At 36.3% G+C, this 15,540-nt stretch overlaps 1 protein-coding gene across 1 annotated transcript in view; it reads right to left on the reverse strand.

The window, feature by feature from the left end:
- TRPM3 (transient receptor potential cation channel subfamily M member 3) overlaps positions 1-15,540 on the reverse strand; it is a 1,151,180-nt gene that overhangs the window by 162,104 nt on the left and 973,536 nt on the right. The window contains exon 12 of the mRNA XM_042780585.1: positions 5,475-5,547. Coding sequence (XP_042636519.1) covers positions 5,475-5,547 — 73 coding nt within the window. The remainder of the gene's footprint in view (positions 1-5,474; positions 5,548-15,540) is intronic.

Below are 15,540 nucleotides of genomic sequence, written 5' to 3' on the forward strand. Positions count from 1 at the left end.
CTAGGAGTTTGAACTGCCTTAACCACTGCACCACCAGAGCTCACTGATGTTAATACTAGTTTTTTGATGATAACTCAGCATATTCTAGTTAGTTGAGTAGGAAGAACATGCGTTCAGAAGTAGTTCCAAAATGTTAGAATGTTGATGTTGTTGTTGTTGTTATTTGCCGTCCAGTCGGCCCCGACTCATAGCGACCCCTCCTTGGGTTTCCGAGGTAGTATCACTACGGAAGTAGAATTGCCCAACCTTCCTTCCGAGGAGTGGCTGGTGGGTTTGAACCACCATCCTTCTGGTTAGCAGTCAAGTGCCTTAGCCACTATGCTACCAGAGCTACATTTTTAAAAATTTTATCCACCTTTTTTCCAGTTCAGTTTTGAAAGATAGTTAGAAAGAAAAATGTGTCAGAATACAGTCTTCTAATTCTTATATTATCTATAAACATTCTTAATGAATTTTTTTGTAAAGTCAGATTATATTGGCTACCACTTCTGCATTTTAATTTTTGTTTTACATTTTTTTCTTTCCATTTCTGACAACTTTAGAAATGTGCATCTTAAACCATTGCTCTCCTCCAGTGAGTATCTATAAGTAATTAATTATTCAGTAATGACAGCATTACTTATGTCTGAGGAACTGAAACAAAAAAGAAAATGATTGAAACCAGATAATTATCTCTGAAATGATTGTATAAACCCACAGGAAATTATTTCCTACAAACTGCATTTTTTTTTTTTTTTAAGTGGTGCATACAATTATCTCTGGCTTAGATTCCCCAACAGTATTTCTAACCATTTCTTAGATCAGTGGGGATCAGCTACTAACCAGGCCGATGGGACTTACATAGTGGCTCTCTACAGATACTTCCTGTGCTGCTTCATAGTCCTTTGGTTATATATACACCCGGACTTGATGATTAATTCCATAAAATGCTGTCTCTGTTTTTGTCATTCGGTGAAAAATAATTGTGGAGTTTTCTTTACTACAGTATGTCTCTTGCTGAGAGCCACAATATATGTTAGTACATCGTTTTTTTTTTTTTTTTTTTTAAAGCCTTTAACACTTTCAAAAACTATAGTCCATACTTAATTCAGATTTCCTTAGTTTTTTTCCCCCCTGCTCCAGGATTGCATCCAGGTTACCAACATTACATTTACTCATGTCTCCTTAGGCTCCTCTAAGCTGTGACAGTTTTTCAGACTGCAACCAAATACACTGCTGTCAAATCAATTCTGACTCACTGAGTTGATTTATATGAAAATTCGAAGTTCACTGGATATCCTGTATTTTATCTGGAAACTCTACTTCTGAACATTCCTTGGGCTTCTGTGGGGGGAGGGGGAGGTGAGGGAGGAAGGGGGAGGCGCTGGTGGGTTAACTGCTTACCTTTTGGTTAGCAGCCCAATGCTTTAATCACTGCGACACCAGAGCTCACGATGAAAGGAGATTTGTTGTTGTTGTTATGTGCCCTTGAGTTGGATCGACTCATAGTGACCCCTCCTTGGGTTTCCGAGACAGTATCACTACAGAAATAGATTGCCCCATTTTCCTTCCGAGGAGTGGCTGGTGGGTTTGAACCGCCAGCCTTCTGGTTAGCAGTCAAATGCCTTAGGCAAATAACATCCTGTAGCTTCAGACCACTACTCTGAGAGTTGTTACATTCACGTGGAGGACAAACGTGACATTGACTATTTTCAAAGCCACCCTACGTGACCGAACTTGCCATGACTGAACTCTCCCTGACTGAATACTCCATGACTGATATACCATTCTCTCTCCTCCTCTTTTCTCTCTTCAGAAAAACAGACACTTAATAAGCCCATATCATATAAACAGTTTCCTTTAATATGTATATAGAACTTGAAGAAAACAAAAGCCGATGGGACCAGAAACAGGGGGCAGCAAAGGTAACATTCTCCTCAAAGACACATAGTGTCTGGTCATTTTTTTTTTTTTTTCCTCCAGGAGGTCGCACTCTGCATTTATGGAGAAGTGGTTAGCTTCACAGCTCTCTTTCCTATCTTCTGGTTTTCTCAAGTGATGAAGAGAATTAAAAGTGGACTGTACAAATATTTTTCATGTATTTAGATATCAAAAATGAAATATAGTTATAAAAATAAGTATTAAACCATGTTAAATGCCCCATCCATGATTTTCAAAAAGTACATGAGAAGAATAAATTAACAAAATAAAGACTTGGAAACTGATAAAAGTAATCTTTTGGCATCCAAAGAAGTCAGCAAAAGGATGTTAGATACCCTTCATGAATCAATTGGGTCAGCATAGAGAACATTCAAAAGCCTTTGCAAAGTGAAGTTGACACACCATAATCTTTTAATGGCATAAATTCTCATTAGCATCAACTGCTGCATAAATAATATTCATTATAGTCATTATAGGAATGATAATTCCTTAAAGCAATCATAATTTCCTTTAATCTTCTATGGCAGTGTTTTTTAAACTAAAGATTATGACCCATCAGTGGGTTATGAAATTAATTTAGTCAGATATAATCAGCATTAAAGATAGAATACAATACATTAAAATAGAAAGTATCCAATTTCATTGCACATAGTCAATGTAGATATTGTTTCATAATATTTTAATTTCAATTTTATATACACATATGTGTAAGTACTTGGTTATAATATAAAATGTTTAATAATAATTTTTTTTCATGTAGGACATGCTGAGAAAAGTTGAAAAACAACTATCCTATACATAATGTAATTAATTCTAAGACTGACCAAAAAAGGGAGCACAATTTTAAGTCTTGAAAGGTTGGTGATGGAAGAAGAAAATATTTTCAATGGAAGATAATATGAAGGTCAACATGTTTTTACCACCTACTCAGTCACTTTCTCACTTGCTATGGGTTTTGGTTCAAGGTCATAAATGTGATGTTTCAGTTCTTTTTATCAATAGGATAGAGATGTATTGGTATATGCAAATGAGGGCTATAGGGCCAGACTGTCTCTACCACCGACAAGCTGGTTCATCTTAGGAGTGTTACTGAATTGCTACGTGCCTCAATTTTCTCATCTATAAAATGGGGATTTTAATAAACTGGTCTCATTAAGTTGTAAATATTTAATGGATACATACACAGAATCCACCCAACATAGTGTTTGATAAGCAGCAAGTCCTCAATAAATGTTAGGTAGTGTCATTAATACTGGGATCTCTGGTAGCATAGTGCCTAAGGCATTTGACTGCTAACCAGAAGTCTGGTGGTTCAAACCCACCAGCCATTCCTTGGAAGGAAGATTGGGCAATCTACTTCTATAGAGATACCACCTTGGAAACCCAAGAAGGAGTCACTATGAGTCGAATTGACTCAACAGTGAGTACTTTTTTTTTTTTTTAACCATTAATACTTTTTCATATCTTTATTTAAGAATAGGAACTTTGATGGTGTAGTGGCTAAAGCATTTGGCTGCTGACCAAAATGTTGGTGGTTTGAACCCACCATCCACTCTGCTTGAGAAAGATGAAGCAGTCTGCTTCTGTAAAGATTTATAGCCTTGGAAACTGGGGCAGTTCTACTCTGTCTTAATGGGTCACGATGAGTCAGAAGTGACTCAACGGCAGTGGGTTTGTTTGGGTTTGGTTTGGTTAAATAAGAATATCAGATATCATAGATAGTTACTTGCCTCAAACTCTTATTTTTGTCTCTGATAAAGGGAGAATGGGTTTAGAGTATAGATTGTAGCCCATGCACGGTCCTTGATTCTTCTCTCCAGTGTATGTAAATAATAGTTATTGAAATGAAATGCTTTAGACCAGAGGTTCTTAACCTGGAACACATGGACATACTTCATGTGACTGTCAATTCCAGAATTGTGATCAGGATTTTAAATGATAAACATCTGGGAAGTGGACAGAGAGGACTGACATCTTCTCTTGTCAAAGGGATCACATGTGGTATACTGGACAGAGTAAGACATGCCTGGGCCTAAGTCTCTACTACTTAGTATTGTAACATTTAGCGATGTTACTTCTTATAGTCATATTTACCCAATCTGTAAAATTTGAGTTAAAAATAGACCCTATGTCATATAATTGTTGAGATAATTAATGTTGACAGTATTTGAAGAGAGTACATTGACTGCTACATGATGGCCACTCAAGTAAATATTAACAGTAGGAAAAGGACAGGTAGACTGGAAATGAGAATACAATGGTTGCAATTCTGAATTTAATTTCCAAATTCAATGCATTCATTCCTTCATTATTCAACAAACATTGAGCACTGCCATATGTTAGGGACTGTGTGAGGTGCAGCAGTGAACCAGACACGTTTTCTGCCCTCAAAGAGCTTCCAGACTATGGAGACGATACACAGGCAACAACCAGTACTGCAGCTGGCAAAATGTGGGCCAAAGAGATATGTAGGAGGTATTTCTAACCTAGAACCAGCTTCAACATTTATGGTTCTTTTTTGTCTTATCCATCCAGTTTTCATTTCAGTACTGAACAAAGGCAATCTCCTTTTGCATAGTTTAATACTGAATAGAATCAGTCAAATGTAATATGCTTTTATATATATATATATAGTAGCATAGTGGCTAAGGCACTTGACTGCTAACCAGAAGGCTGGCGGTTCAAACCCACCAGCCACTCCTCGGAAGGAAGATGGGGCAATCTACTTCCATAGTGATACTGCCTCGGAAACCCAAGGAGGGGTCGCTATGAGTCGGGTCTGACTCGACGGCATATAACAACAACAATAGTTATTAACGCACATTAAGGATGAGATTTGATCTGAGGAACTTGGACAAAACTATTCTCTTCAATGTGGCTCCAAGGATGAGGAGATAGTGAAATTTCGTTATAATATTGAGACTAGACAATGGGACAAATACCCACCTTATACATGAAAATCATATCACCCAGGATATTTCCATTTTTGCCTTGACTTCCAGGAAGCTTAGAGTTAAATTTAATACTCAATTATAACAGCATAGAAGTCTAAGTTTTTTGGTTTCTTTTTTTCAATGATTTTGACTTTCCATTATTAATATCTTATTGTGTGTGTGAGTGTGTATACACAATACATACATACATACACACATATGCACACACATACATATATACATAGACAAAATACATAGTTAAATTTTTTATTGTAAGCCATATCAAAATATTTTTCAAAATAAGGTAATAATTATTATTAACCTCAAATAAACTAGTGGCTTCTATATCAGCATTTTACTTCATGTATATTTTATGATTCAATGGATATGATTTATATTTATATATATTTAAACCCTATAAAATTGAGTCATACTATAACAGGTCTATTTTAGAAGAATTTAATAGCATTAACAGTGTCTTTCAGTAGATATCTTTATATTATCAATGATTGGATGTTTCATAGTACTGAGATAGTATTGCATCCACTATCAGAAGACATAATGTTGTATTAATCTATTTAAATTATTTTTTTCACTCTCTGGATATAGCAACACTTTTACCTTTGAGTAAAGCTGTCAGGATCGCTAAATCAATGTCCTGATGTCCTTCTGATCCCATCCGAAATACTGTGATCTGCAATTTGAGACAAGGTGACCATTAGCAATGTATCTTTTTCTCCTGAGAAAAACTAAATGAAAGACACCACATCTACACACAGCCTACCTTCACATCTATAAGATATATTCTTAACCACAGGGTAAGCAAATATAGTAAGCACCTAGTGCAAGTGTTCTTGCTCTGTGATGTAAATAGAGACTGCCTTTCATAATTGCATTGGATATGGTTACAAAAAGAGAAAATAGAGACCAAGAAATGTGTCCTCTGCTATCATTTCAGTTTTAAAATGATGAATTTCAGGATTTACAAAAATGTATGTCTTAATATAAACTGAGTTGAGAAATAATTGTTGAAAAATAGTGGTTAGCATGCTTTTCACTAAATGGTCCCACTGTGTGTGTGCTTGTGTGTGTATACACTTGTGTGCATGTTTGTGACTGTAATATAGCCACCACTACACTCCTCAGTAATAGTTATCCAAGGATTTCAACACTGTGATTCCTCCAGACCTTTCAATCCTCTGCCTTTGAACTTTCTTTAGATTAATTTAGCATCATATTCAGGTTGCAAAAAGGAGAAACAGACAATATATAACATCTTTTATTTTGGTAATCTAGAGAAGAAAGTATCTTTGGCTAAGAATAATGGGGAGGAGAGTAAGGAGATAGCAGTGAAAAATCAATACATGTTTAGACAAAAGACAAAGAGAAAACTGAAACACTCATTCCAGAAGAAGGTGTTAATAACAGTTGATAGTGCTATCGTGAACTAGCCATTTGGAATAATCTGTTTTATGACAATGAAGAATTTTCCTCATAACTTTACAATTCCTTCATGTTGGAAAAGAAAAAAAATCATGGAGGTTGATCCAAGATGGTAGACTAGGTACGTCTATTACCCAGACCCTCTACAACAAAACATCTGAGAAATCAAGTGAAGTGGATGTGAATGAAAATCCTGGATCCTTGAGCTTCAAGGGAAAAGATAAATAAGTAGTTTGAAATACTGATTAGAAGAAGAAACTGAATGAAAACAGTAAACAAGGAGACACATGTAGTAGTGAATTGCCAGTTGTTCCAGCACAGTTGGATTATTACAGTGTTCTGATCAGGGCAAGAACCAGATAATTGGGTCCTCCAGGACTGTACCAGTACCTACATCACTGGTTGGCAACCAGAAAGGTATGATCTTCCCCCTTATCCAGCATAAATTCCTGGTGACTAGAGGTGTGGCCTCCCATCTCTACCCACCTGGCAGCTGGTCATCAAAACCCCCCACTGCCAGAGCTGTCCTGTTTTTTTCTCTCTCTTCCTGCTTCCCCCCCCCCTTTTTTTTTTTTTTCCCCTCTTCCCACCCTCTCTTCTTGATCCAATGGAATGGGCACCCTGCTCTTGCCCCTCTGTGGTTGGTGGTGTGCACTTCCATGGAGTATGCACCATCTTCCCACTGTAGCTGTGTTTACAGCTAGCACTTGTGCCAGTACTGTGCCATAATTTTCCTCCTTTTCTTTTTTCCCCTTTTATTTTTCATTTTTTCTTTCTTCTTAGTTCTTCCCTCCAGCTTGATTTTTTTTTTCTTCCCCCCCTTTTTATTTTGATTTCATAGAGCAGTCAGGAGTGCTTGCCTCTACCAGCAGCACGGGTCATGGGTGTGATCCTGTGGAGGAGGTGCTCAGCCCCTTGCCATCTCAATGCTCAGCAACACCCACCTCTGCCCCTCTGTGGTTGACAGTGCACACTTCTGAAGAGTAAGCATTGTGTTCTGTCACAGCCATTTTTCCAGCTAGCACTTATGCCAATGCTGTGCCATTTTTTTCTTCTTCTTAGTTCTTCCCTCTCCTGTCCTTTTTTTTTTCCTCCTTCCTCTTCCTTTACCACTCCCCCCATCCCATTTTCGTCCCCATGAGTTGGGAGCCAGAGACCCTACTCAGCCATACCCTCCACACTGTGATCACACTCAGTGAACAAGTACCACCACTCATCCCAGCACCACTGGATTGATGACAGATGGTAGTCAACACTCGCCCAGCCCTCAGTTGCTCTACATATCCAGTGATTAGAGACTCACATCCACATTCTCACCTGTTACCAAATACATTCAGAGTGGGTGGTGAGCACCTCAGGGCTGCCAAACTAGCAGCCAGAGTAGCATGCCTTCCCCATTGTCTGAATATATTAAAGCAAAAAAAAAAAAAAAAAACAGGGTGAACCAAACCAATATACAGTCAACAAATTAATAATACCACAATGTCTCAGAGAAAACAGAACTTCAAATCACGTTTTTTAAAAAATAAATAAATAAAAGCAAGATGGCTCAAGCAAGTGACCAAAATACAGGACAACAAAATCTTCCAGAGGAATAAATGGCATTGGAATTAACTGATAAAGAATTTAAAAAAAATAATACTTAGAACCCTTCAACAGATTAAGGATCAAGGAAAACAAAACACCTAGGAGAAATCATAGACAAAAATCAAATAAAACACACAGAAAAAAAAAAAAAAAAAGACCTCTAGAATTATTCAGGAAAACAATACAAGAACAAATTGACAAAATAAATGAAAAATTAGAAATCATACAAAAACAGCAAATAGAAATTGAGAAGTTAATACTAAAATTTCAGAAATAGATAATGCATTAGATGGGCAAAGAAACAAAACTGAATCAAAAGAAGACAGAATTAGTGAACCTGAAGATAAATCTCTTAATATCAATCTTTTAGGCAAACAATCAGGGGGAAAAAAAGCCCAAGAATTACATAGGACACCATCAGGAGGAATAATTTATGTGTGATCAGTCTTCCAGAAATAGGAAGAGACCAAAAAGATTTAAAACAAAAGCAAAACAAAAAACCTAAGAAACTAAAAAATTTGTTGGAAAAAAACTGCCTTAATATCATGAAAGGCAAGAAAATACACATTCAAGAAGCTCAACAAACCCCAATTAGAATAGACCCCAAAAGTGAATCACCAAGATACATCATAATCAAACTTTCCAAAGGCAAAAATAAAGAATCCTGAGAGCAGCTCAGGGAAAATGAAAAGTCACCTACAAAGGAGAACGAATCAGTAAGCTCTGATTTATGAGCAGAAAGCATGCAGGCAAAAAAGCAATGAGATGACATATATAAGACACTGGGGGGAAAAAAAAAAGCCAGCCATGAATTATGTATCCAGTGCAACTGTCCATCATATATGATGGCAAAATTAGAACATTTCCAGATAAACATAAATTAAGAGTATTTGTAAAAACCCGACCAATTTTATAAGAAATACTAATGGGAATCCTTCAGACAGAGATGCTCTGGCAGACAACAATCTGAGATTAAATAAAGCACATTACAACATCAACTGGAAATCAACTCAGGTATAGAGTATTAAAAATAAAATAAACCTACAAGACTGAATAGAGGGAGCTAGAGATGTCAATTTGTAAAAGATAACAACTAGAAAGCTTAAAGAGGGAATAAATGGTATAGTTACTGAATTTTAAAATGGAGAGGAAGTCAAGACAATATCAATACAGAATAGACTGTTTTAAACTTGGGAAGATAAAAATAAATTACAGGGTAACCACACAGAAAATTTATAAACCTTCTTAGCATCTCACCAAAATAAAGAAGAAAATTATAAAGATTCAATGAACACTACAACAACAGCAATGAAGGAAATGATAAGAATATTTGTAAACAAAATGAGCTCAGCACAGAAAAATATATGGAACTAAGCAGTTAACACCGCCTGCCACATACACACAGAGCAAAATGACAGCAGTAAATTCATACCTATTGATAATTACACTGAACGTAAATGGACTAAATGCACCAGTCATGAGACAGAGAGTAGCAGAATGGATAAGAAAACATGACTCATCAATATGCTGTCTATGACAGATACCTTAGGCACAAAGACAAAAATAAGAAAAAATATTTTTTAAAAAAATGGTATGGAAAATGTATATCAAGCAAATAGCAACCAAAAGACAGCATGAGTTATAATATTGATTTCTGATAAATAAACTTTAAGGCAAAATCCAGCAAAAGAGACAAGAAAAAACACTATGTAATGATTCAACAGGACATAATCATAATAAATATCTGTGCACCAAATGAAAGAGCCCCCAAACACATAAGTCAAACTATAACAGAATTGAAAAGAGAAATAGACAACTCCAACTAATAGTAGAAAACTTTAATCCACTGTTTTTGATGAATGACAGAACAATTAGAAAGAAACTCAAGAGATACAGAAAATCTAAACAACATAGCTAACCAGCTTGACCTCATAGACCTACAGAAAAAAACTCCACCAAAGAAAAGCACAATATATGTTCTTTTCCAGAACATATGAAGCATTCTCCAGAAGAGAGCGTATGTTAGGCCATAAAGTAAGCCTCAATAAATTTAAAAACATCAAAATTTAAAAGCATCCTCTCAGATAACAACACTATGAAATCAGATATGAACAACAGGAAGATCAAGAAAAAAAAAATCAAATATATGGAAACAGAATAATACCTGCTTAAAAAGTACTGAATAATGGAAGAAATAAAAAAATCCTTGACTGTAAGAAGAATGAAAACACAACATACCAATATAGTTGGGATACAGCAAAAGCAGTACTAATAAGACAATTTATAGCAATAAACACACATCAAAGAAGAACCAAAATCAACACTTTAAGCCAGAATCTCCAACAAGTAGAAAAAGAGTAGCAATAAAAGCCTACAGACATGAGAAGAAAGATGTGAGCAGAAATAAATGAAACAGAAATAATAGAATCAATAAAACTTGAAGTGGGTTAATTGAAATGCTGAGTGAAATTAGTCAATCACAAAAAGACAAATATTCTATAAGATCACTGTTGGAAAAAGTCAAGAAAAGGTTTACACCCAGAAAGAAACATTCTTTGAAGGTTACCAGACATAGGAGGGGAAGGAAGGATAAATCACTAACTAGATAAATCATTAACTAAATCACACACTAATTTGGGTGGTGGGAAAGGCAATATACAATAAGGGGGAGGTCAGTACAACATGATCAAGGCGGAGGAAGACACTGGGAGGACATAAGAGTTAAGGCAACAAAGGTAATACTATTAACACACAATCCTGCAGTGACAGTAATCATAATCCATGAATGGACACCTAGATAGACATGCAAGCTGAACAGGAGTGGGAAGGTGAACAGGACTGCACCCATGAGTATATATTTGTTTGACAGAGTATATTTCATCATACGTTATTTATATGTACTGCAAATATGTCAGTATAGAGCATATGGGGGCAAAGTCATAAAAACTTCTTGTTATTGTTATGTACTGTCAAGTCGGACCCGACTCATAGTGACCCCTTATTGGGTTTCTGAGGTGGTATCACTATGGAAGGATGTTGCCCAACTTTCCTTCTGAGGAGTGGCTGGTGGATTTGAACCACCTTCTGGTTAGCAGTCAAGTACCTTAGGCACTATGCTACCAGAGCTCCTAAAAACTTCTTAGCCATAACCAAATACTTTCAAAGAATAAGTCGAGTCATTGGGTCTAGTCTTAGAAGGCATCAAGTTCAATTCACATAACAGTCTCGAAAGACAATGTTCTACATCCTACTTTGGTGAGTAGAAACTGGGATCTTAAAAGCTTGTAAGAGTCACTTAATATTCAATCATTGGTCTCTCCCTTCCTGTTTGGCGCTAAGAAGAGTGTAGAAAATCAAAGATGTATGGCAACAGTTAGTCCAAGGGATTAATGGACCATGTGAACCCCAGCCTTCACAACCCTGTGACCAAAAGAACTAGATGGTGCCTAGGTACAATTCCTGACCACTCTGAAAGGGATCACTATAGGAGGTTCTGGATAGAGTGGGAGAAAAATGTGAAGTAAAACTAAAAATAATAAAAGACGAGGCTTACTGTTCTGATAGAGACTAGTGGAACCGCTAAGACTATGGCCATTGGACACACTTCAAAACTAGACCAGAACTCATATCTGTGGCCTAACTTTTAGTCAAAAAATAGACAAGCTTATAAGGTGAACAATAACACTAGGGAGGTATACTCCTTAGAGCCATCAACCATACAAAATGAATAAGGCAACATTTGCCCAGGGACAAAGCTCAGAAAGCAGGAAGGGATAGGAAAAAAGACAAATGGAAACGGTAAATACAGAGGAAGTGGGAAGGGTACTGTTACACTGTGGGGACTGCAAACCATATCACAAGACAAAGTGTGCATGAACTGCTGAATGGAAAACCAATTTGCTCTGTAAACCTTCATCCAAATCACAATCAAAAGTTTTTTTTTAAAAAAATCACTGAGGATAAAGACAATTTTTCAGTAAATAATGCAGAAACATTTTGACCTTCCATGTTGAATACCTGAATTGGTTTGCTACCTTATAAATCATATATATAAAACTGTGTTTAGATAAAACATAAAGTGTAAAACAAAATTAAAATATAGACTATCATATAGGTAAATATTTCTTAAATATAAAGATACAAAGCATACAAATCATACAGTATTATTTGTGTTTTGTGAAATTTTCAGAAGAGCTTTTTTATTTTATTTACTTTGATTGGCACCTGATTTTGGTACCCAGAGTATACAAAAATATGTCCCTTTTAGAAAATGATACTTTACCAAGGCTTATTTTTATCTATATACTTCTTACCACCACCACCCTCACTTCAAGTTTTAAAAACTTTTGTAGACCTTACTATTAGTGTGGCATAGTGATATGTTTTCAAATATACCATGTAAATATAAAATATTAATATGTATATATAAATATACATATACATATGTATATATAAATAATATGAATATATATAATATGAATATGTATAAAGATGGATATACATAAATATGTAACTAACAAACCATGGGTATGAACATTTAGATGAAATAAAGATAAATAATAAGGCTAAGCTATCTAGGTCCAGAAATCCTAAACAGTACAATGCAGCAGGGCATAGATCTATTTAATAGAGCAGAAGGTAATCTGGAAAATAAACAATGGTTAAAAAGTATAATAGCAATAGGATCAGTGGTTGCCAGGGGCTAGGTTGAGTATCGGCCATTTTCAGGTCAGTGAAACTACTCCATATGATACTGTATCGGCAGATGTGTGACCTTATGCATTTGTCAAAATGCACAGAACCCTACAGTACAGAGTGAACCTTAATGCAAACTATGCATTTTAGTTAATGATTTATCAATATTGGTCCATCAGTTGTAACTAATGTACCACAAGATGTTTATAACAGGAGAAAACTGTGGGCAGCAAGGAGAGGAGGTATGTGGGCACTGCCTGCACTTATTGTACAATTGATCTGTAAATCTAACACAGCTCTAAAAAAAGACTACTTGTAAAAGGTACATCATAGTGTTGGCAGAGATGGCTAACTAACTTTGGATGGTACCCTAGAAATGTGTGCTTGCCACAACATCAATGATTAAATTAGGTGGATAGGGGATGGCTGACATAATGGACTGTTACTTTAATGTATAGATGGCCTAGCTGATCTTGGGCACCATTATCAACTTCTGGGATAGTGACAACTACTGGTAGAGAAAAAGGGAGTCCAAACATACTGCTTAAAAATAATGAGGTATTTTTTCCCCCAAGTCAGAGAGAAATTACTTAAGGAGGTCAAAAGGTGATTTGAATGTTTATTACTATTATACACAACTGTTTCATGCCTCAAATTTTTCTATCTGTAAAGCGGGGATAATGATAGTTGGCTATTTCCAACAACAAAGGATGTAAGTGTTAAAGAATTTGCTAATATATAATTCAAAGTTTTGTCAGTATGGTGGGGAGAACGGATACATGGAATCATAGATTGTTAAACTTACAAATCTACTCTATTTCCTAAGACAAAGTGACTTGCCTAAGGTCACACAATGAGTTAGCTATGATTGGAATGATAGCTCCCAACTCTTTGTTTGTATCTTGAATGTTGGGAAGAAGGGCAGGAAGGGAAGATTAGACCTGTACCTGACTTGTGCATTGCCTAACTCTTTTGTACCTGCTATGCCCTGAGGTCACAGCCTGGGATGAGTGTAAGGCAGAGGTTGCAAACTCAAATGCTTTCATATGTATTTAAACTCATAAACTTAAATACAGAGAGCCAAACAAAATTAATCTATGCACATAGTGTTTGGCCCATAAGCCACAGTTGTGAACTCTGGTAACTAACCATTGTCGTGGTGAAGGTGAGTGCCTCACTCCATTAGCTTTGCACAGAAATCTGCTTCTGTACAACCATGGCATTTCCCAAACAGCCATTGATGCCCCACAGAATCCACTTGGGGCATGAGAGATGGCTCCTCCTTGTTCTGAATTCAAGATGGGGTGCTTGAATTGGGGGAAAAATGTGAGGTCCACTGGAAAAAGAAGTAGGGGCAGAAGTGGGATTTTAGCTAACTTTTGATTTTAATTTTTTAATATTGTGTTTTTCATGAAAGTCTACAAAGCATATTAAGTTTTCATTTGACAATTTTTACACAAGTTATTCAGTGACATTAGTTACATTTTTCACAACAGTCTCATTCATTGTATTCTGGTACCATTTCCAGTAGTCTAATATCCTTGTTCCCCTTTCCTTCTCAACTTTGCCTTGGAGTAATTGTTGACTATCAAATAGATGTTTTATAATGGAGTCATGAACTCATGGGTGACACCCTTTATTTTGTGCCGGTCTGTTATTTCACTGAAAGGTAACCTCAGAGGACAGTTTTAGTTCAAACTTTTAAAAAAGTTTTTAACTTTTAAAAAAGTTTAAAAAGTATCTCAGAGTGATAATCTCAGGGAGTCCTCTAGTCTCAATGGGTCCTGGAAGTCTGGACTTTTGAAGAATGTGAGTTCTGTTCTGTGTTTTTATCCCATACTATCTGGGTCCACCTATTGTAGCCCTGATTAGAACAGTCAGTAGTGGACACCATCTAGTTCTTATGGTATCAGGGTAGATGTGTGTGCTACCGTCCTTGTAGACTAGTTTCTTCTCTGAGACTTTAGTTTCCTTTTTTGTCTTTTGCTCCCAACAAGTAGAGACTAATAGTTCTATCTTAGATGGCTGCTCTCGAGATTTTATGACTCCAGACACTATTCACTGCCCTAGGATACAGAACATGAACTTTGTGGTACGAATTGACTGAGTTGTCCCATGAGACTAAAGACCTAAGCCTTCAAACCCTGGAAATCATTCTTGTAAGGGATCTGGTTATGTCTGAGAAGTATCTTTAACTCTGTCCTGTATGATTATCTATGTATTCACATGTTCATACAGATGGCTGTAACCTAGAAAGTAGTATTGTATGCACTTAGCTGAAAGCAAGCTGACGAGAACCAGGATGATACCTGACCTCATCGTTCAGAAGAATTAAGAAATTAGACATCAGATGGAACTCCTAAAACATCTGACCTACCTGTTCTGCTGATGTTTAAGTTTCACTGCATAATTAGTGTTACATTTCAGATGCAAATTATGCAGAAGCAGCAAATGCATAAATTAAATTTATCCTGAAATACAATGGTGAATATCAGAATTTCTTAGGAACAGAATTAAATTGAGGATGGGGAAAAGAAGATGTATATACATATAGACCTTCTAAAGGTTTCTGGAGAGGGAGAGGAAACAATGTGTGTGCTGCTGTTTGTCAATGAGCTTGAAACTAGCTCAGATTATTAACCTGATTAGGTTTTGTGACAGGACTTTGTAGCTCTGGGAAACCAATATGGGGGTAATGGTGGCCCATCTGTCCATGTCTCCATCATTGTATGCTTAGGCTGAAGAACCCAAGGTCATCAGACCAACACTGGGAAGAGGGGAAGGTATCTGAGAAAGAGGGAGCATCACAGGGATGCTGGAGGCCCCAAAGACAAAACTTATCTTGTAATTTTGCCTTGAGGTGAACTGAGGTGACATGTCTTCATCAATATTCAAATTTTACTTTAATTTTTTAAAATATTTAATTGTAAAAAATTATAGTCTGTTTCAAAAAATATATCCA

The sequence above is a fragment of the Orycteropus afer genome, unplaced genomic scaffold (assembly GCF_000298275.1).
Source record: "Orycteropus afer afer isolate SDZICR_OR568_19922 unplaced genomic scaffold, OryAfe1.0 scaffold00005, whole genome shotgun sequence".
Classification (NCBI taxonomy): Eukaryota; Metazoa; Chordata; class Mammalia; order Tubulidentata; family Orycteropodidae; genus Orycteropus; species Orycteropus afer.